The following is a 21,175-nucleotide window of genomic DNA, read 5'->3' on the forward strand; positions in this document are numbered from 1 at the left end:
TTATAAATCAAGGCATTTTTAAACCATTGGTGGAGACATCAGACAGGTGGGTGAAGGCAAAGCAGGGAAGTGTCAGGTATTGGCCCCAGATGCTATCTGAAGACATTCTCAGCTTTTTCACTGGTGGAAGCTAGAGGTACAGTCCAAAAAGATTTACCTAATAGTCACAAGGATATTAGGTCACACACAGAGGTGGGCAATGAATGGCTATTTAGAAGGTCAAGATAGTCCCAAACCAATTTGGCTCCCAACCTGAAATAAACCAGTTTTTCACACTCTTATCAACCTCATCCAATGTTTCATACAGGTGTGGCTTCCCCCTCCCACTCCCCAATAGGGTGGTTTAAATAAGAATGTCCCTAAGGCTGATATATTTGCATACTTAGTTCCCTGTTGATAAATTGGAAGTATTAAGAAATTAAGAGGGGTGTCCTTGTTGGGAGGTGGATAATAGGAAGGGGCTTCGAGGGTCCCCCCAGCTCCATGCTTCCCACCACCATGATGATAATGGACTAAATCTCTGAAACTGTAAGTGAGCCCCCCAATTAAATGCTTTCTTTTATCAGAGTTTCCTCTGCCACGCTTTCTCTTCACAGCAATAGAGCAGTGGCGAAAATACCCAGGAGCTTGCAGTTCACAAGTTTGATTTTGACTCCTGTTGAGCTAAACCACTGGGGCCTTGAACACAAAGTAGATTACAAAAAGTTCAGAGGGTGGTGGAGCAAGATTTCTCCAGAAGCCTCTGAGAACCTTCTTGGGTTAGCCGGGAGGAGGGCATTCGGCTGGGAACAAGCACGTACGAGGGCTGGAGGAGGGAGAGGCTGCAGAGAAGGCACAGTTTAACCTATCAGCCGGCCTGACCCAGGGTGTAGGAGTTTGGCCCCCAACCAGATTCCGGATTAGGTCCTAGGTTGGCTTCGCGGCTTTTCAGGGCACACAGCAACAGGGTTTTGACCCAAGGTGACCGGCAGAGGGCACTCGACGAGGAGCAACCGAGGGCCGGGAAGCGCTGCTCTAGACAGAGCTGGTCATAGAGTCGCGTCAGTTCCGGCCCCGAGGGGGCGGGGAAGAAGCCGGAAGTTGGGTGAGCTCCGGCAGTCGCGATGGAGGAGAACGAGTACGAGTCGGTTCTCTGTGTCAAGCCCGAGGTCCACGTCTACCGCATCCCGCCGCGGGCCACCAACCGTGGCTACAGGTGACCGTTCTGGCTTAACCTTTCCCCTGCCACCCTGGCATGCACTGCGGGGGTCAAGGACGGGCTGTCGCGTTTAGGGAAGGAAGGGACGGAGCCCAGTGGCTGCTTCCTGTCGGGGCCAGACCCAGGAGGGGTAGCTGGCCGTGAGCTGTCAGCCAGCTCTTGGGGACCCGAGTGGGCTGCGGGGTCCACGGATCGTGTCACAGCCCTAACCGACAGCCCCAACCGATCCGCGGAAATGCCCATCGGGAGGTAACCCGACTCCATCCGAGGGACCCGTCCCTGTCTCCGGCTTTCTTGGTCCCTGTTTCACCCCAGATCACAACAAGCTGCAGCTGGGAGGACCCAACTGCCTTTGTCTTGAGTAAGCGTCACCTGAGGCAAATCAACACAAGTGCCTGTGAACATATGGCGTGTCTCCGGAAGGGAACCCTGGACTCCACTCTAGGAGGGGGAGACCCAGAGTTGTACAGACATTGTTATTGTTACATACCTCCCGTATTCTTGGCATTACCTAGCCAAACAAGATGAAAGATACTTAAAAAAAAAAAGTCATTGCTGATATAAATGACGTGCCCTGTGACTTGTGATGGGCGGGGTCTTGCTACTTAGGAAGGATGGCTTTTTTTTTCTTCCTAGACAGGGTTTCTCTGAATAGCCCTGTCTGTCCTGGAACTCTCTGTAGATGAGGCTGGCCTCGAACTCACAGAGAGCGCTTGTGTCTGCCTCTCAAGTGCTGGGATTAAAGGCGTGGGCCACTACTGCCGGACAAGGGTGACTCTCGAAGGGAACGTGTGTCTAAGTTATTTGGAAATAGAAAGTAGTTTCTACCACAAGTGTGTTGGAGTGCCGTCGACTTATCTGTCCTTTGCACTTGGGTAACACAGGCATACAGCACACTTTCTGATCGGGTATCTCACTGAACACTTACTGTTTCCGTTAGATGGCTTTAAAGTGGATTGGAAATAACAGGAACAGAGGTCATCAAGCAACAGCTGTCTGTGCTTTCTTTGTGTGTTGGCGTGATGTGTGCACGCCAATGTGCACGCGTGCAAAAGCCACAGGAGGACCCGCCAGCGACTTGCTTTCTATGTGTTTTTCCCTTGAGATGGGCTCTCGCTGAAGCTAGCGTTTGCTGTTTCATCTAGACAGCTGCTCAACAAGCTCTAGCCATCCTCATGTCTCTGCCCCGCCCCCACTCAGAGGAAGGCTTCCAGGCTTTTAGGTTCTGGAGATCCAAACTCAGCTCCTCGAATTTGCTCAGCACACGCTTTTCCTCACTGAACCATCTCCCCAGCCTTCTCCGTTCCCTTTCTGTTATTAAACTGGAGACTTGCCCCCAAAGCAGTGGTGGCTTCACTCGGTAAGTGAGGGTTAACTCCTCTTGGAGGCAGAGGGCAGGGTCACCACGTATCCGTCCAGGCTGGTTTGATAGAGAAGAAACTGCCCGCCTTGCACCTAACCTTTGGTGCTCTTCTTACCAGGATCTAAAGCCCGCTGCGCCAGTAAGAGGAACAGAAACTGAGCCTGCTGTGCTGTTAGCTGCGGATCTGCATTTGTGTGGCCCTGCAGCCGCTGCCATTGAGAGTTCTAGAGAGATGATATTTGCTTAGGAACTTACCAGGAAAGCCTTCTGGAAATACCCGTGGTGCTTGCTGTTTAGGGGCTTTTCTGTGCTTCTGCAACTAAAATGTTAACACTATTGCTTTTTTTTTTTTCTCCCCAAGACAGGGTTTCCCTGTGTAGCCCTGGCTGTCCTGGAGCTCATCCTATAGACTAGGCAGGCCTCGCGAGTGCTGGGATTAAAAGTGTGCACCACCACCTCCTGGCTATATTACTGCTTTTGTGTGTGTGTGTGTGTGTGTGTGTGTGTGTGTGTGTGTGTGTGTATGTGTTTGTGTTTGAGACAGCCCAGGCTGTCCTGGTATCCGCTCTGTAGACCAGGCTGGCCTTGAACTCACAGAGATCCTCCTGCCTCTGCCTCTCATGTAGGGCAATGATGAGGGTCCTTGTTCCCTTGTGTTTCTTTCTGCCCGGAATACATTTGAGAATATGTTCCCTAACTACCCCATTTCTCCCCTGTATACACACCCATGCACTTTTAAGCTCTTTCTGCCAGAGATTGTGCCCTTCTGTACTTCTTCCATCATGGTCTCGGGGTCCCGGCTGGTCAGCTTGGCATCACTGTGTTTTCCCAGAAACAATAGGCCCCTAGCTGCTTCCTCTGCGGAAAGGAAGCTGGGAAGGAAATTCCACTTGGGAGAAGGTCTGTGGTCAATGGAGTGGGCCAGCAAGCTACAGCGGCCTGTGGTTTTGAATACCCACAAGCTAAAAATATTTTTTACAACTTCAAATGATTGAAGATTTTAAAGACTCATGATGTAAAAAATGAGTTCCAGATTTCAGTGTTTGTGTAGTTACCGAGATGCAGCCATATTCAGAAGATACCTGCTAAAAATAGCTTTTATACTATTTATCTATTATTTATTTATTTTTTAGTTTTTCGAGGCAGGGTTTCTCTGTAGCTTTGGAGCCTGACCTGGCACTAGCTCTTGTAGACCAGGCTGGCCTAGAACTCACAGAGATCCACCTGCCTCTGCCTCCCGAGAGCTGGGATTAAAGGCGTGCGCCGCCACCACCACTTGGCCTTATTTATTTATTTATTTTTGAGGCAGGGTTTCTCTGTAGCGTTGGAGCCTGTCCTTAGACTTGTTCCTTAGACCAGGCAGGCCTTGAACTCACAGAGGTCCACCTGTGTCTGTCTCCCAAGTGCTGAGATTAAAGGTGTGGGTTACTGTTGGGGACTGGGGACCACCAGACCCTGAATTTCCTGTAAACAACTTGTTTTCCTCTGCTCTGAGCAGCCTGCAGCTGCTCTGAGCACAAGACCCTGATGGCAGGGGAGTAGGTTCTGATGAGTCTGCAACTGAAAGATCCCGAGAGCTGGACGTGGCCAGAGCCCTATATAAGCTGCTCCTGAGCACAATAAAGTGGGCATTTTTGTTGCAAGGATGTCCCCGTGGCCCTGTCTGTCCTTGTTTGCGTGTGTGTGTTTTTAAATTTTCAGCCTAGTTCCCATAGTGCGTAGCAAGTAGAGTACAGACCGGAACCAGTGTAGTTTTACAGGCCACCACCTCTCAGTTTTATTTTTATTTTTAAATTTACTTTTTGTATGTGTATGGGTGTTTTGTCTGCATGTATGTCTGAATGCCACACGTGTGTCTGAGAGGCCAGAAGGGATCCCTTAGGATTCAAGTTACAGACCCTTTGAGCTGCCATGTGGGTGCTGGGAATTCAACTGGGGTCCTCAAATAGAGTAACTAGTGCTCTTACCCACTGAACCATCTTTTTGTAATAAAAATTTTTAAGTTTATCTGCTTATGTATTGTGTGTATGTGTGTGGGTACATGCCTGTCACAGCATGTATGTGGAGGTCAGACAACAACATGGAGGAATTAGTTCTCTTCATCTACCATGTGTGTCTCATGACAGCACACACCTTTAATCCCAGCACTCAGGAAGCAGAGGCAGGCGGATCTCTGAGTTTAAGGCCAGCCTGGTCTACAAAGGGAACTCCAGGCTGGGCAGGGCTACACACTGAGAACCCCCATCTCAGAATACATTGTTTTATTATATTTATCCTTGTGTATCTGTCTGTGCACATGTGCTGCTTACCAGTGGCAGTCGGGACAATTTGTGGGAGTAGGCTCTCTCTTGCCATGGGGAGTGCCAGGGGTCAAAAGCAGGTTGTCAGGCTTGGCGGTGGTTGCCCTTACCTGCTGAGCCGTCTCGGCAGCCCTGTATGTGACACAGTATCAGCTTGTACTCCCATTGCTCGGCTGTTTGCCACTGCATCATCAGAACGGTCCAGTTGCCCAGTGTGTGACCTTCGGAGACATTAGTTACTATCCTTGCTTTTACAGAAAACGTTTGCCAGGTGTGTTCTTGAAAAAGGCAGCTCTACCCGTCCTCTTCTCCAGCACTGGAGGAATGGAGCAGGAGGCTCAGTGCTTTTCCTTTGTCCTCACAGGGCCTCAGAATGGCAGCTAGAACAGCCATCGTGGAGTGGCCGGCTACGGATCACTGCAAAAGGGAAGGTGGCCTACATCAAGCTGGAAGACAGGACTTCAGGTAAAGGCACAGGACATAGGTGGAAGAGAGAGATTGCCCTGGCCAAGGCTGCTCAAGGCCATGGCAGAACCATTGCTGCAAGATAAAGGCCTTTAGGTGCATCTGAATGCTGAAGTGGGTGGACTAAGTTGACAAGCTGCAGGCTCCAGGGCCATCAGTTTTTATCTAGGTCACTGTTGGTGACCCAGCTGCTTCTAAAGCACCAGGCATAGCCAACGCTTGTGGTCATGCCTTTAATCCAGGACATGGGGAGATCTTTTCTCAAGCAACAAAACAGTGGTGTGTTTGATCAGACACTGAGGGCACCGATAAGAGTACCTTTGAGCTTGGAGCAACATAGAGGCTCTTGGGTTTGTGGTCATCGCTGCCACTGTGGAACCCAGAGTCCACAAGGGTGCCTTTTCTTTCCTTTTGAGACAGTCTCATGTAGCCCAGGCTACTAAGGAACTCACTGTGTAGCCAAGGATAACCTTGAACTTCTGAGCCTCTATCTCCAAAGTATAGAGATTATAGGCATGCCCCACCATGCCTGCTTCATGCCCTGCTGGGAAACTGACCCAGGCTTGCTAATCAAGCCCTTACACTGAGCTCCATATCCAGCCCGGAGCGCAGTGTGAGACCTGCCATCCTTTGGCCTAGTCTCCGACACTGAACTGAGTGTGTTTTAGACTGTTCTGTGGGGTCATAACTTCTCTGCTTTCTGCCGGGCTTGCTGGCTCCTCTAACAGTCCTTCTTGCAGTCAGGCCTTTCTGAGGTGTGACACACTTACACTGGGACCATACAAAGAGAAGAAGCTGCTGGGCTGGCTGGTGGCAGCTCCACCCTGGAGTGACTGTGTGGGGATGGAGACCCAGCATGGGTGGAACTTTTCATCTTCGTGAAAATCAAGGCCGGGCATTGTGTGCATGCCTTTAAGCCCATCCCAGAGGCAAAGGCAGGTGAATCTCTGTGAGTGTGAGGCCAGCCTGGTCTATGAGCTCTGGAACAGCCAGAGCTACATAGTGAGACACTATCTCAACACCCTCACCTCGCAAAAATTCCACAAATGGATGTTTTAAAGCAGTCTGATTTTGAAATACTTGTCACTTAATTAAAAACTGTTGACACTGTGAGCAGATGTGACCAGTAAGCCACTTGTCACTCTGCCTTTCTCTTCATTTCATGCTGGCACTGTCCCTTCAGCAGGAATAGATTTGATTGAATCCTAGAGCAGTGCCCACCTGTCCTGCTGTCCTGGTGTGATTCACATCAGGAAAGCCCCAGTGCACAGCAGCACGAGGCTGGAGGGCTCCCCGACTCACCTCCCTACCCCTGTGCTTACAGGGGAGCTCTTTGCGCAGGCCCCAGTGGACCAGTTTCCCGGCTCAGCTGTGGAGAGCGTGACTGACTCCAGCAGGTACTTTGTGGTCCGCATTGAAGATGGAAACGGTATGTGCGGGTCTGGGGGGTTCTTCTGAGCAGAATCCTTGCCTCTGGAAACATGAAATTGATGGCTGTCACTTCCCCTTCACTTTCCCCCACCCTAGGGCGACGTGCTTTTATTGGGATTGGCTTTGGGGACCGAGGGGACGCCTTTGACTTCAATGTGGCGTTACAAGACCATTTCAAGTGAGTACCTCTTGGGACACGTATTCTTGTCCCCTGCTTCTCTTCTCTTCTCTCCAGGACAGAAGCGTTCTTCCTGGTTGTGCAAATCAGCGACTGCTTTGTTTGTCAGCAGCCTGGCAATCCTCCTCTAGGCTGCCTTCTCTGCTCTGATGGTCCCCAAGACTGTGTTCCACCTGTGTGAGCTGGCCTAGCCTTTTCAGTGTCCCAGCTCTTCCTCAGTAGCTCCTGAGCTGCCAGAGTCCCTGTGACTCTAAGGGTGTGCTCCTTTATAATGTCACAAGAGGGCCTAGCATTTCCAGGTGCAGATATCTTGCAGATGCTTTGGTGTCCTTTGTGAAAGGACAGGGTGTCCTCGGGCCTCTTCCTGATGGTAACTGGGTAGTGCCTGGGCATTTGTGTGGACACCCTTGTCCCAGGTGGCTGCAAGTAGCATTGTGGAGGGTAGATGGCATTGTGGGTTGGGGACCAGCCTCGACAAAAATACACCCCCTAGGGTAGGGGCGTGGGGATTAGAAATATAAGCAAAGGGGCTGGAGAGATGGCTCAGTGGTTAAGAGCATTGCCTGCTCTTCCAAAGGTCCTGAGTTCAATTCCCAGCAACCACATGGTGGCTCACAACCATCTGTAATGAGGTCTGGTGCCCTCTTCTGGCCTGCAGACATACACACAGACAATATTGTATACATAATAAATAAATAAATATTTAAAAAAAAGAAATATAAGTAGAGTATGAAGACGCGAAAATAATAAAACAGAAAAACATTGAATAGTACTGGGAGGGAGTTCCAGTGAATACTGAAATCTCTGGCCTTTAATTTTCCATACACTTTTATGCCCCAATACAAAAGGGGGAAGAAGGCAACAAAAGACTTCTTTAACATGATACAAAGGACAACTTGAACAGCTAATTGCTTTAACACTTTGAGACATCAAGTCATCAGCATTCTGTTGTTTAGGCAGTGAAGCAACAGTAGACCAAATATCCTGAAGGCAACCATCCCCCAGGTCACCTCTTGTTACAAAGGAAGGAGCAGAAGTACGCTGGCCTGTCCTGACCCTCTGTCAGGATGGAATGGATCTACTTGTTTGAGCTACCTTAATGTCAAAAGACCCAAGTAACCACACCCTAAGTCAGGACGTGTATCCCTGGTTGTTGTCAACAATTTCAAGCAGCCTCCAAACTCTCTGACCTTCAGACAAGGTGGAAACAGGCTCACATTTTTGGGTCCACGATTGTGCTGCCCTTTCCTTTTAGGTATCTGTACTGTCTGTGAGTATAGGAGTGTCCAGGTGGAGCCAGAGCTACAGACCGCACCAGGGGCTGGAGGGAAAGTGCAGGCTCTCGCCTATCCTGGGTATGCGTGTGAATGACAATGAGCTCATCCAGTTCTCAGAGCAGTGTTAAGACCTTAGAGTCTAAACCATTGTCTCAGCCTTCCTATGCTGCCGGTGCAACCCTTTAATGCAGTTCCTCATGCTGTGACCCCAATCTTCTGTTTTTATTGCTACTTCATAACTAAATTTGCCACTTTTATGAATAGTAATGCAAATATCTGAATGCGGCCCCTGGGAAAGGGTCATTTGACCCCTAGGTTGAGAACCTCAGGTCTAAACCATGGAGGTGCTTAAGAGTTGCAGAGCTGGGGTCTGAACTACTTACTGGTTGGGAAATCGGCCTCAGCAAGGGCCTCCTGGACCCAGGCATTGAGTGTGGATGCGGAGCAGCTGCCATTCCTGCCTCACCACTCTTCCTGATCCTCCCCAGGTGGGTGAAACAGCAGAGTGAGTTTGCAAAGCAAGCCCAGAACCCAGACGAAGGCCCCAAACTGGACCTGGGCTTCAAGGAGGGCCAGACCATCAAGATCAACATCGCAGTGAGTCCCACCCTCACTTGACACTCTGGGCTGTGGTTTTGTGACTCTGAAACCACCCAGCCCAAAGCCTCCCCATCCCCCAACCCTCATAGTTCAGTTCTATCCATGTAGCCACAGTGGATCCAGCATCTTGGCTTCATGCCAGGTTCACCCCAGGGTACCAGGCCTCTGCTGCTCCGCTCTTCAGGTTGAGCTGACCATGTGCAGATATGACTGCAGAGTGGCAGGAGAGACTGCTTCTAGAGCGGTCCTGGTGCTGGGGCTTCTGGGGGAAAAACAGATGGCCCATAATGCAGGAGCCCATGGAAGGCTTCTTGGAAAGTGACCTGTGGCGGGCATGTAGGGTCAGTTCCAGTGTGCCCAGTGTTTCTGTCCTGGTTGGAGCGGGTCGGGAGCTTAGCGTGCTCATCTCAGCTGTATCTTGGCCTCAGGCCTGAGTGAGGAAGGTTTGGGAACACCCTGGGCTCTCAGGTATCGAGGAGGATTCTGGGAGTCCTGGGCAGCTTCTGCTGGTGGTGGTGTCCTGGATCCTTGAGTCTTCTTCCTTTGTGGTTTTGCATCCAACCTCCCCTGACAAGTCTTGTTGAATAGAAGCAAGTCAAGCAGGACTGGGTGCCCAGACATGGTTTCTCCCTGGCTGCTGGAGTGGAGGGGCGGTGGAGCTGGGAAGCATTTGGGGGAACCGAGGACAAATGAATCTGTGTAGAGAAAGCCTGTGACTCTGAAATAACGCTTTCCTCTTTACTCACCGTTTCTTTCTCTTTCCTGCTTCATGCTGATGATGCTTTGGGACCTTGACGTTGGCCAGCTGGCCCTTGAGAGAAAATGCAAGTCCTATCCAGTGGGCTGGTGGCACTGTGATTCTTTCTCTTGCTTGGAAGAAACTAACATTTAATGAGCGTCAGCTGTGGGCCAGGTAGTGTTTCAGGCATTTCTCATACGACTTCAGGATCTCCCTTTGGAACCGATGAAAATTGAGGCACAGAGATGGGGGTTAGGGTGGACTTAGCCACGCTAGGAACAGAAACAGCAGCCCAACTGGATGCACGTGGAGGATGCTGGCCCTTCCACCTCTGCCGCAGCTGTGCTCACACGCAGACTGCTGTCTTCATCGGTGTGGCTTGTGCTGTTTTCCGGCTCATGCTTGGTGCTCGCTGCTCTGTTATGTTGTATAGAAGTGTCACATACAGAAAAGTCCCAGATTATAAGTGTAGAACACACACTACTTAAGAGCATGGGACTGCTTTAGGTCAACCTAGGTCAAGAAGTAGAAGTAGACTCCCTTTGGGAGTCCTTCTCCTGCCCACTTCCAGTAGCTTCCTGCCCTGACTTCAAATACCTAGGACTGGGTCTGTGCTTCGCTTTTGTGCATTGTATGGGAGACTCAATCCCTTTCATCTATGACCCCTCATTCCGTGTCATGTTATAAGAGTTACTCCTATGTTGCCTGTGGTTATTTGTCCTCTGTGGTGGCACATGCCATTGTGCGTGTGTTCCTGGTTCATCTGTTTCCCTGAGGGTGGACACTGGGGGTTGCCATCTTGTCAGCTCCAGATGGAGCTTCTGTGAATATCCAAGCTCATGTTTTTGGTGCGCATACGTCTAAGGAGGAACCGCAGAATCCTGTGGATGCTTCGGCAGAGTGCTAAGGCTGGCTTCTCTTGCCTCACCCCGAGCATGCATGTTCTGGCTGCTCTGCCCTCATCAGTACTCTGCAGTCAATATCTGGGCTGTTTTCATGGGGCGGAGTGGTGTATGGCTGTAATTGGTGTGTCCTTTCCTTATGAGAAGTGAGGTCAGGTGCTGGGTTTAACACTGGCCGCTTTGGTGCTAGATGGAAAACTGGGATGACTTGGCTGTAGCTCATGCTGATGCTGTGTGGGACTGTCGTTTGCTGTGCAGATGTTGAGGACTGGAGGTCTCCATGGATTTTTTCCAGTACACAGTGGTGGCATAATGACTGATTTGCATTCTGCTCCTCTTTAGAACATGAGAAAGAAGGAAGGAACAGCTGGGACCCCAAGAACCAGGCCTGCCAGCACAGGAGGGCTGAGCCTGCTTCCCCCTCCTCCAGGGGGCAAGACCGCCACCCTCATCCCTCCCCCTGGGGAGCAGTTGTCTGTGGGGGGCTCTCCAGTCCAGCCAGCGGTTGTTTCTGGTTCAGGTGAGTGCCGGATTGACCATTGCGTCCATACCTGGCAGCTTTGTCCCCAGAAGTGATCCCGTGGCTTCCCTTTCTCACACTTACTTTGTGTCTCGTGTGTGTGTGTGTGTGTGTGTGTGTGTGTGTGTGTGTGTGTATGTGTGTATGACTAGGTGGTGGCACCAGGGTGTCTTGCATACCCTTTAGGTTCCTCTGTTCCCTGGCCCTTCAGGGCACCTGTCCTGTCCTAGTAGGCAGTGGCTGTGAAGTTATCGGTATGCCTGGGCCTCAGTGTGGTCTGTACTCAGGTGTCATGGGCAAGGTGAACCACAGGTGCACAGGCCAAATGTACCGAATCACTAGGGCCAGCAGTATTCCCTGTGGGGGGCTTTCCGGAGGAGCTTGAACTATGAAGGAAGGCCTCTGAGGCAGGGGTGCTGGCATTCTAGTAGAAAGAAGAGCAGGCAGAGGTTGAGATTTTGAGAAGCATTGTCTGAGAGAAGTGGATACAGCTGTTAGTGTGGTACTTTGGCAGGAGACACCATGGGGAGATGTGACGTGGGCTCCTTGGTGCACCACCAGGAGCTGGGAAGCTGAGAGGTTTCTCCCAGGGGGTAGTGCTGGGGAGCCTTCTTCCTCCACCTTTCCACCAGGCAGGGATTGTCACCACCCTTTCCACAGCACTGTCTGCAGGTTTGGAGTCATGCACCTGGGCAGGGAGCCTTCCTGTGCTCCTGGTTCTTAGAGTCTGACATTGTCTCCCCTCTCTGGAGGTCAGGCTCCAACCTCAGCAGTGTGAGGTTGGCCAGGAGAATGCCAGAGTTGAATCCAGCCTCTGCCTGGCATCAGGAAATCTTTCTGGCATTATGTTCAGAGTGTGCTCACAGGACGCTGGCTGTGGCATCGCCAGGGATAGGAGCAGCTTCTGAATGCTTAGAACATTCTGTGTATGTCTCAGCCTTCCCTGGTCTCTGGGTGGATGTGGAGGATTAGGCCCTGGAGATACCATAGGACAAGTGTTCCTTAACTTGGGATGGCTGCAGTAACATTCTGATAAACAGGTAGAACATTCATTTAACATTTTCATAAGCCATAATAAAGCTGAAAAAAATCAAATGCAGCTTCGTGAAGTCAGGATCTTTTGTACAGCATGGAGTCCTAGCTCTCTGGCTTCCGGCCTAGTACTCACAGCCTGCAGTAAACACGTTTACACACAAGGTGGTGTCAGAGAGTCGCCATCTGCTGATGCTGTCTGCTCTGGAACCACAGTGCAGAATTTAGACTAGCTCTTTGTTTTGAGCTCCTAATGGCCTATGTCTCTGTGCGTCTGTTTTCCCATCTGTAGAATGAGATACCGATGATGTTTATAGTGAAGACACTTGAGCTAAGCCTTGTGCTACACTCAGAGTAGTATGCTGACCACTGTGAACTCTCCCTGAGTGCCGGCCTGGGTTCACTCATTGGCATTTTAGTGACACTGTGTTCTGGGCCTGAGCTGAGCATGCCGGATCTAGGAGCTCATTCTGCCCTGTGAAATTGTCCTGTCAGCCGAATGAGAGATAAGAAAAGTGAAACTCAAATGACCTGCACAGTCACACAGCTAATCCCAGCCTGACCTCCTCCCCTAGGCACTGTGGTGAGGTTCAAATGAGATAATGCATGCTTAGCACTCAGTGAACTGTGAGGTGTCCCTGATGGGGACCTTGGTTTTATCTGGTTTTCCAGTTCAGGGCAGTTGAGAAATGGCAGTATGGCCATTGGGCAGCATAGGAAAGGCGCCAGGAAGCCAGGAGTAGGCTTGCCCCCAGAAGAGGTGTGAGGGCAGCTTCTGTGTGGCCTCGACTGGAAGGCTCTCCCTGGCAGTGTGTGGCCTGTGGCTCTAGCCAGTTGATGCACACGGTACTGCAGGCTTTCTGGACAGGCTCTGGGGTTTCAGGAAACATTCCCACTCCAGAAGTCAGAACAGGACACACGTGTGACTCATGTTCCCTGGCACCACTCCCTCCACCTTGTATGTGGCTCCTGTTTTCTCTCTAGGGGCCACCAAGGACCCATGAATAAGGTGGTGGAAAGGAGGCTCTTTCTGGAGCCGTTTGTCCCCAGAACATGTCTCCCTGTGGGATACTGATCCCGAGATTTAAAAATTTAGTAACTGAGACTACCAGAAAGATACCTGACTTCCCTATTTCTTTCTTCTCTCATTGGATTTGGGGGCATCACTAGGTGGTGCCACAGACCCCTGGCCACAGTCTAAGCCTGCTGCCACTACGACTGCTGATGTCTGGGGCGACTTCACCAAACCCACAGGGTAAGGAGGGGAGCTTTCCGGGCTGGGTGGGGCCAGAGCTATTTCCCTGAGTTTCTTGGGATTGCTGGTTCGACCTACTGGGAGACTAGCTCTGGTTGGACATTTTCATGGTAGCCATGGGACAGAGCCCCTGCCTTGGGTGGCACACTGCCCTCTTTACCTCTGTAAAAGCTTTCCGCTGTTCCCCACTGCCTGAGACCTCCTTTTGCAAACTTGTCTGATTCTCACCAACTGTTGCCTTGGGTCGGGAATCAAGATTTTAGGCCTGGACTATCTTTACAGGACCTCTGAGGCAAGGCATCTCCTGAGCTTTAGGGCCTGCCCTTGGGGTCAGTGTGGAAAGATCCCAGATTCCTATCCTCAGGGTATATGGGAGACTTTGGAGCTGTCAGCGCGGGTCTGTCTTCTGTAAAGGAATGGACAGCTCAGATCCACACACGGGCCAGATTGGATCCTTAAGCCACGTCTGCTGCCTGCTGCTCTAGGCCCTTTGGGGACTGCCTCCTCAGTGCCCCATCTGCCCAAAAATATGCCCCTGTGTCTGCTCTTCAACAGCTGGATACTGCCACCTCCTATTTTTCCTTCACAGGCCGCCCTCCAGCCAGTCTCAGCCAGGCACCGGCTGGGTCCAGTTTTGATGCACAACTTTTTCTTCACAACTTCTGGGAAGAAGCTGCCTCATCAGGCCCACAGAAAGAGGCCAAGCGCTCCCTGGCTGGACCCTGGAGCATCACTCTCTTCTCTTTGCCTGGCTCTCTTGACAGCTTGAGAAACAAGAAACAGTAAATTGGCAGTAAAATGCCTCACTTGCTGGGGTGCAGGTGCTACACAGCCAGACGACAGGGGCAAACACTCCAGGGCCCCCAGCTCATCCTTCCTTACGGGAGGGACCCAGAACTGCCTTCTTCCATGAAGTGATCCTTATTAAACACAGCCCCTAAAGCACAGAATGGGTTGAGTTTGTGGCCTGGGTTCAGCACTGCCCCTCAGGTTGGCAAGTGTCCCAGATTCACTGTTGGACAGGGGACTCCCTGCACTCTGTCCATTGTAGACATTGTCGGATGTTCCAGAGGATCTTCCTGATTGCTAGCACATCTTTGAGCTGCAGCTTGAGTGTGCTGTCCAGGGACACTGGAAGGATTAAGCAGCTTTTTGAAAATTTTAATACATTGCTCTGCTAATATGCTGACCAGCACTAATGTGCCCTTGCGAGGGACCCACCATGGCTCATGGCTGGGTCCTCTCACACACCCTCCTCCCTGCCCTGAGCCCCAGAGGCGGCTACGGGAGTCATCCTGTGTACCAGGTTTCCATGTCTTCAAGCAGTCGCCCCTCAGGTGGGGCGGGCTCTGGGAGCCTGCTGAGCAGTGCTCTGAGGAAGTTGGAGCATCACCGACCGGGCCGGCCTGCCTGTCTTCTGCCTCTGCTCTGAGCTCACAGGGTCATGGCATGACTGGTCCTTCCCTGGTGGCTTCTGGAGGGACATGTCTGTAGATAGCTTGTCCTTTTCTCCCTTCAGAGACTGTGACAGAGGAGCTCTGTCAGCTGGAAGCCTGGGCCATCAGTAGTGGTTTTTAAGAAGCCGTTGTCTCCTCAGTGCCTCTCTGACGTTTCTTTATAGACTTAACCTTACCTTCAGTTGAAAGGTTTCTTTTTTGAAGGGTCAAGACCATGAACTGAAAGAAGTTTTGACCTTGTGGGACCAGAGTTTTAAAGATGAGAAAAAAAAATAAAAATTTTGACTTCTGTAGTGTCTGTCGGATGTTTTTTTGGCTGTGTGGCTGCTCAGCTCTCGGGTGCCAGGGTATCATTTCATCCAGAGGAGAACCTGGTCCTCCTGCTCTAAGGGTAGCACATCTCTTAGCATGTCAAGAGGAGTCTTTTCCCATCCTTGTGGCAGCTGGAGTCACTGGTGAAGACCAGCTGTGTTGTAGACCTTCAGTGGACAAAGCTGTGGAGAACTTTCTCTCTGTAGACACACCATACAAGTCCAAGTGTGAAAGGGTGCGTGTACACAGAGGCCAGGCCAAAAAAAAGTTAGCAAATGGTGCACCCTGAAAACACAAGAAGACTGTGTCAGAAGGGCCCCACTTCTGCATCACACTGGTGCGCATCTGAGTGAACACCCTCTGTGTGTGTGGAGGCTGAACGTCGGAATGTGTAGACTTACAGGGTTCCTTCAACTAGAAGTCTGCCAAGTGTGGTGATACCTACTTGCAGTTCAGTACTCAGGAGGTGAATGTTGCGGTATTAAATAGTTCTACACCCAGAATGGAGTATAATAAAGGTTTATTTATTAGGGGTAAACTCACAAAGTAGTGATCCACAAACAACGGTAGAAAGCCAGCCTTGCTGCATTCATCCTTCCAAGAGGTCTAGGTAGGCTTCAAGGGCCGAATCCTTGCTGCAAGCAGCTTCTGCTGGCCCCAAGCACTCCTTGCTTTTTGACAGTACAATGCTAGTCTCTGCCTCTTTTTGCATGACATTCTGTGCCTCTGTGTCCACTAAATTACTGGATTTCATGACTCTTAATGGTTCTGGAATGTCATCTTGAAATCCTTAACTAATCACAGCTGCAAAGTAAGGCCCTGTTTCTAACAAGTCGACCTATGTGAGTACTGGGGGTTAGGACTTGAACATAAAGTTTGGGGGAACTCTGTCTAATTAATAGTGTCTACTGAGAAGTTACACAAATATTTATATATCCAGTGGCTCACTAGATCACTGGAAGAAATGAATGAAGGCATTCTATGTATTGATCACTAAGATGTATAAAGGGCAGGCAGCTAGGAAAAAGTCTAGGGTATAGGATGGAGCTCAGTGTAGAGTACCTGACTAGCATTTGCCAGGCTCTGTGACCAAGCCCTGACAACTGAAAATAACGTGTTGCTTTGCACAAAAATTGAAGGGCAAATATGTACATTTTCTCTAAAGAGACATAGGAAACCATCTCATAGGTTTACCTGCAGAGTGCCCGGTGACTAGAGATTACTGGGTACAAACTGGGCAAGGTCGAGGTTAACCTGAGAGCAATATAGTTCCAGGCAAGCCCGGAATGCAATGTGAGACCATGTCTCCAAAAAACATAAGAGCAAGTTCCAGGACAGGCTCCATAGCTACAAATGGAAACCCTGTTTGAACTGCCCCCCCCCCAAATTTTTTTCTATTTCATTTGGAAGTCGGTTTTCTTAGGGTTTCTCTTGCTGTGAAGAGACACCATGACCATGGCAACTCTTATGAAAGAAAACATTTAATGGGGCTGGCTTAACAGTTTTCAGAGGTTTTTTTTTCCATTTTTGTCATGGCAGGAGGCATGGTGGCATGCAGGCAGACATACTGGAGAAGGAGCTGAGGGTTCTATATCTTGATCTGCAGGCAGTAGAAGGAGACTGTGCACATTGGGCACAGCTTGAGTATATGAGACCTCAAGGCCTACCCCCACAGTGATACACTTCCTCTGACAAGGCCACACCTCCTAATAGTGCATTCAAACACATGAGTCTATGGGGGCCATTCCTATTCAAACCACCACACTGGTCAATATGCCATCTTTTCAAAGGAATAAAATCTAGACTTAGGAGATGAACTGTCAAACCAGTACCTAAAGATAGAGCATAGTTAATATTTTTTAAAAAGATTTATTTATTTATTGTGTATACAGTATTCTTAGTATTCTGCACGTACGACTGCAGGCCAGAAGAGAGCACCAAATCTTATTACAGATGGTTGTGAGCCACCATGTGGTTGCTGGGAATTGAACTCAGGACCTTTGGAAGAGCAAGCAGTGCTCTTAACCACTGAGCCATCTCTCCAGCCCCCCATAGTTAATATTTTTAAGTAACATTTTTTTTAAATATTTATTTATTTATTGATTATGTATACAATATTCTGTCTGTGTGTATGCCTGCAGGCCAGAAGAGGGCACCAGACCTCATTACAGATGGTTGTGAGCCACCATGTGGTTGCTGGGATTTGAACTCAGGACCTTTGGAAGAACAGGCAATGCTCTTAACCACTGAGCCATCTCTCCAGCCCCCTTAAGTAACATTTTTTAAAGATCTGTTTAGCTCGGTGGTAGTGGTGTATGCCTTTAATTCCAGCACTCAGGAAGCAGAGGCAGGCAGATCTTTATGAGTTTGAAGGCAGCCTGATCCACAGAGCAAGTTCAAGGATAGCCAGGGCTACACAGAGAAACCCTGTTTCCAAACAAAACAAACCTGTTTATGTCTGTGTATCTGCATGATTCTAGGCTAGAAGAGCTGGAGTTATGAGGGTGTTCCTGCAGCAGGCTTGTTATGTGGGTGCTGGGATACGAACTCCCAAACTCATGATTGCACAGCATGCTCTCCTAACCCTTGAGCCATCTCCAGCTCTAGTTAACATGTTAGTGTCATCTTTTTCTGTGTCACAGCTTCTCATGTAGCCCAGGTTGGCCTCAAACTCACTCTGTAGTTTCCACCTCCCAAGTGCTGGGATTTAGGTGTGCTCTGCTGGGCTGTTTTATGTAATGTCGGCTCTTATTTTCTTTGGAGTTTTTTTGAGACTGAAACTCACTGAACTATGTAGACTAGGTTGGCCTCAGAGATCTGCCTGCCTTTGCCTCCCGAGTGTGTGTGCATTTGGAAAACAGGCTCCTGAATACTTGTTTTCCAAATGCCAATCCATAAAGATGCTTTTCAAGCCAAAAACTCTGTCCCTCAACTCTAAAGTCAGGGTAGAACCAAGAACTATTTTGAAGACATGGCAGGAGACCTGCAACCAGCTGGTTAGAAGGTATAGCCAACTTGTTAGCTCATTAAAATATATATTAAGGTCTGATAATAAAAGTTCATAAGCTTTAAGGGTCTAAAAAATAACAAGACTATTACAGATTAAGATATAAAAAAATGTTTCTAATTTCCTCCTCCACTCTATGGTAGTTCTAATAAGCTAATAGAGCAATGACTATTTACTGTATGGGTCACAAGCTCAAGATTTTGGACCTATTCTGGCTAAAGACATCTCTGTTCAAACCATACATGGTTCTCTGGACACCAGGAAAATATACATGCTTCTAATCAAAATCTGTAGTTTTTGCTAGGACCCAGAGGTATCAGTCTATTCCTTCTGTTTACAGATGCCCATTATCTGCTCTTTTTCTACAATATGGGTATTTCTTTAAATAAATTTTAATAAAGTTTAAACTTATCTCAATAGGCCTCCACCTGGCTGGCAGACACATCTAAGCATCAGTTGCTGACTACAACCTACTCTGAATGGTGGCGAGCCCAAGACTTCCTGAAAGCTGGTGTGGACCAGTCTGGCTCATATGAACATAAATGCTCCCTGTGCCTTCAATGGAGTCTGATGAGTGCCCCATTGCCTAAATTTCCTCCCTGTCTTTGGCTAGCCTTTCAACATACTTGGGCCCAGATAACAATGCCCCAGTGTCAGCTTGAAGTAGTTGCGAAAAGGAACATGTTGTCCCATGACCACTGCCCAAAATAGGTTAAAAGGCTGATACAAGGGGAAACTCCCTAGAATGGGGCACAGGACAACTGCCTATAGTGCCTGTTAATATACTAGGTCCAGGGTTGTCAATTAATTTAAGTAGTTCCACGCCTCCTTAAAACCAGGGGCAAGCAGGACCCAAGACTGGATCCTGTCATAGGTGCTTGTGAAGGGGGAAATGTGGGGGCCAGCCATGATAAGCTAAGTATGGGCAGGTTACCCAAAGGAGGTTCTTTACTTCCAACCATTATCACCTGTCAGAGTAGAACTTGGCCATCCATAAATTTAATAGATGCTTGAGTCTCAGTAGTTTGCCCTGAGGCAATCAATGCCTGGTTGCAGGAGGAACCACAAGCTGAGATTACCCAACCTCCACCCAAGAACAGACCATTCAAAGGAAATGCCTGGCATTCTAAGCGCTACAGATAGAGACACCTGCCAGTGAACATTCACCAGGATACCCCTAGACAAATGTCAGCCAATCGGGGCTCTTAAAACCTCAGAAACCCCTCACCCCCACCTTTACTACTATAAAACTATTCTAATTGAGCTTCAGGCCCTCTAGTTATCCCAATGGACATGCTGAGAGACCGAGTTTGCAAACTAGATTAAAATAAAGGCTCTTTGCTTTTACAAATGGGACTTGTTTCCTTGTTGGCTTTTGCGGGGACTTCACGGATTTGGGCAAAACAGGCACTACCTTTTTTTTTTTTTTAAGATTTATTATTTTATATGTTTGTGGTTTGCCTGTATGTATGTGGGTGCTGGGAATAAAATCCAGGACATCGAAAGAGCAACAAGCGTTCGTAATCACTAACCAACGTTCCAGTCCGGCACTACCATTTTACAGGTGAGGGCAGACTGCTCAGCAGGACCGCTCCATCATCGGGAGAGCAGTCTCTCCTAAAGGTTAACACATCATTAAAGCCTCGGCCACACCCCTCAACCCCACAGCCTGGTTATCTTCGGGCAGAACGCAGCAGAGGTTTCGCGCCGGTCGGTAGGACAGTGAACCTCGGTAAGACAGTGAACCTCTACAACTGGCACATTTGCACCCGAGTGCAGGACGGTCCAGAGCAACAATGGCGATCGCCAGGAAGAAGCTGGAGCCGGACCTTAACCCGCCCGACAGAGCCCGCCGGTAGGGTAGCAGAGAGTCTTTCTTCGCAACTCGCTCCGCCTTGGCCCCGCCCCCGCCTGAGCCACGCCTCCTGGTCGAGGCCCTGCCGCTTAGCGCCGTTTTCCACAGGGCGGGCGCTTTGCTTAGCCTCAGACACGCCCCTTCGGCGGAGCCGTTCCCCACCGTGGGACGCGTGCTCCCGTCTTAGCCTCGCCTCCGCTCCGCTCCACCGCAGAGTGCCTCTCTCCGCCAGGAGGCGCTCACCCCGCCCTCGCCCGTTGGCGCACCCTAAGACCCCGCCCCCGCGCCGCGGAGCTCCTTCTCTTTGGCTGGGGCCCTCCCGCCTTTCTAACTCCGCCCCCTACGTGGCCACGCCTCCTCCACGCCCCCGGAGCGCACGCCCCGCCCCTCGGCTGTGGCCGCTCGGCCTCGGCGGCAGCGCGCGAAGGTAGGAGCTCGCGCCGCGCGTGCGCGGGGCGGGGACGGGGCGGGCGCGCCCGGCTAAGGAGGCGGGCTGGAATTGTGTGGGTGTCCTGGGGTCTCTAAGCTCCACGGGCGACCCCACCGGGCTGGGCTGGACCAGGTCTGGGCGGGAAGGGAAGGCAACGGAGGAGCCTACCCACCGGAGTCTCCCGCCAGGGGCCCGGGGCCTACGGCCCAGCAGCCTCTCACCGGGTCTTCGCGCTCCGCTGGGCGCAGCCGTCGATGACGATGGTCACCCAAAGCCTCACGCCGATGCTCGCGGCCTCCCTAGTGCCAGGCCCGGCCCCACGCACCTCAGTGGGAGCTTTCTCTTTTTAGCCGATCTCGGGGGAAAGGCTCTCCATAGTGCACATGAGCAAACTGGGGCCCGGCGCAGTCCCTGGGCGGTCCAGCATGGTGAGGCCCCAGAAGCCTGTGCGGAGAGATTGGGGCTTCCACTTAGGGGTTCTCAGGATGGGTCCAGCCAGTGGCTCTGGAGTTGGCATTTGGAGAGACCTCTCAGGTTTTTTGCGAACTCAAATCTGAAGGAATGTCTGTTCTTCCCCACACCACATCTGCCCAAGCTCCCTGGGAACCCGACTTGTCTGGAGAGTTAGGACCCTTAGGGAGAGGCTTTGGAAGACCCACTGTCTTCTTCCAATTTCCTGTTTTCTTGTTGAGCTCACAAATAATTCTTGTCATTTGCAGCCCCCATCCCCTCCAGGCATAAGCCCTGCGGGGGGGGGGTATCTTCTGAGGGTAGGATTTCTGGACCCCAGGCGTCTGGACCTGGGTTCCCTGCTGTCTTGTGATTTCCCAGCTGTGTAGCTTGACTGAGATTTA

At 50.4% G+C, this 21,175-nt stretch overlaps 2 protein-coding genes across 3 annotated transcripts in view; both read left to right on the forward strand.

Moving 5' to 3' along the window:
* Positions 1 to 1,047: 1,047 nt before the first annotated feature.
* Positions 1,048 to 15,013, forward strand: Necap2 (NECAP endocytosis associated 2). Its single transcript, XM_050155574.1, has 8 exons — positions 1,048 to 1,195; positions 5,226 to 5,326; positions 6,651 to 6,755; positions 6,854 to 6,935; positions 8,701 to 8,809; positions 10,796 to 10,973; positions 13,176 to 13,260; positions 13,850 to 15,013. Exons 1-8 carry the CDS (start codon positions 1,104 to 1,106, stop codon positions 13,896 to 13,898), a joined length of 801 nt encoding a protein of 266 aa, XP_050011531.1. The 5' UTR covers positions 1,048 to 1,103; the 3' UTR covers positions 13,899 to 15,013.
* Positions 15,014 to 20,271: 5,258 nt separating this feature from the next.
* Crocc (ciliary rootlet coiled-coil, rootletin) overlaps positions 20,272 to 21,175 on the forward strand; it is a 46,030-nt gene continuing 45,126 nt past the window's right edge. Inside the window, exon 1 of one of the 2 annotated variants that reach the window (XM_050156063.1) lies at positions 20,272 to 20,318. The gene's annotated coding sequence lies outside the window, so the exon portion shown is untranslated. The remainder of the gene's footprint in view (positions 20,319 to 21,175) is intronic. The other variant, XM_050156079.1, reaches the window with a different exon arrangement.

Source organism: Alexandromys fortis, unplaced genomic scaffold (assembly GCF_014885135.2).
Source record: "Alexandromys fortis isolate MF-2015 unplaced genomic scaffold, M_Fortis_MF-2015_v1.1 scaffold_26, whole genome shotgun sequence".
Lineage (NCBI taxonomy): Eukaryota > Metazoa > Chordata > Mammalia > Rodentia > Cricetidae > Alexandromys > Alexandromys fortis.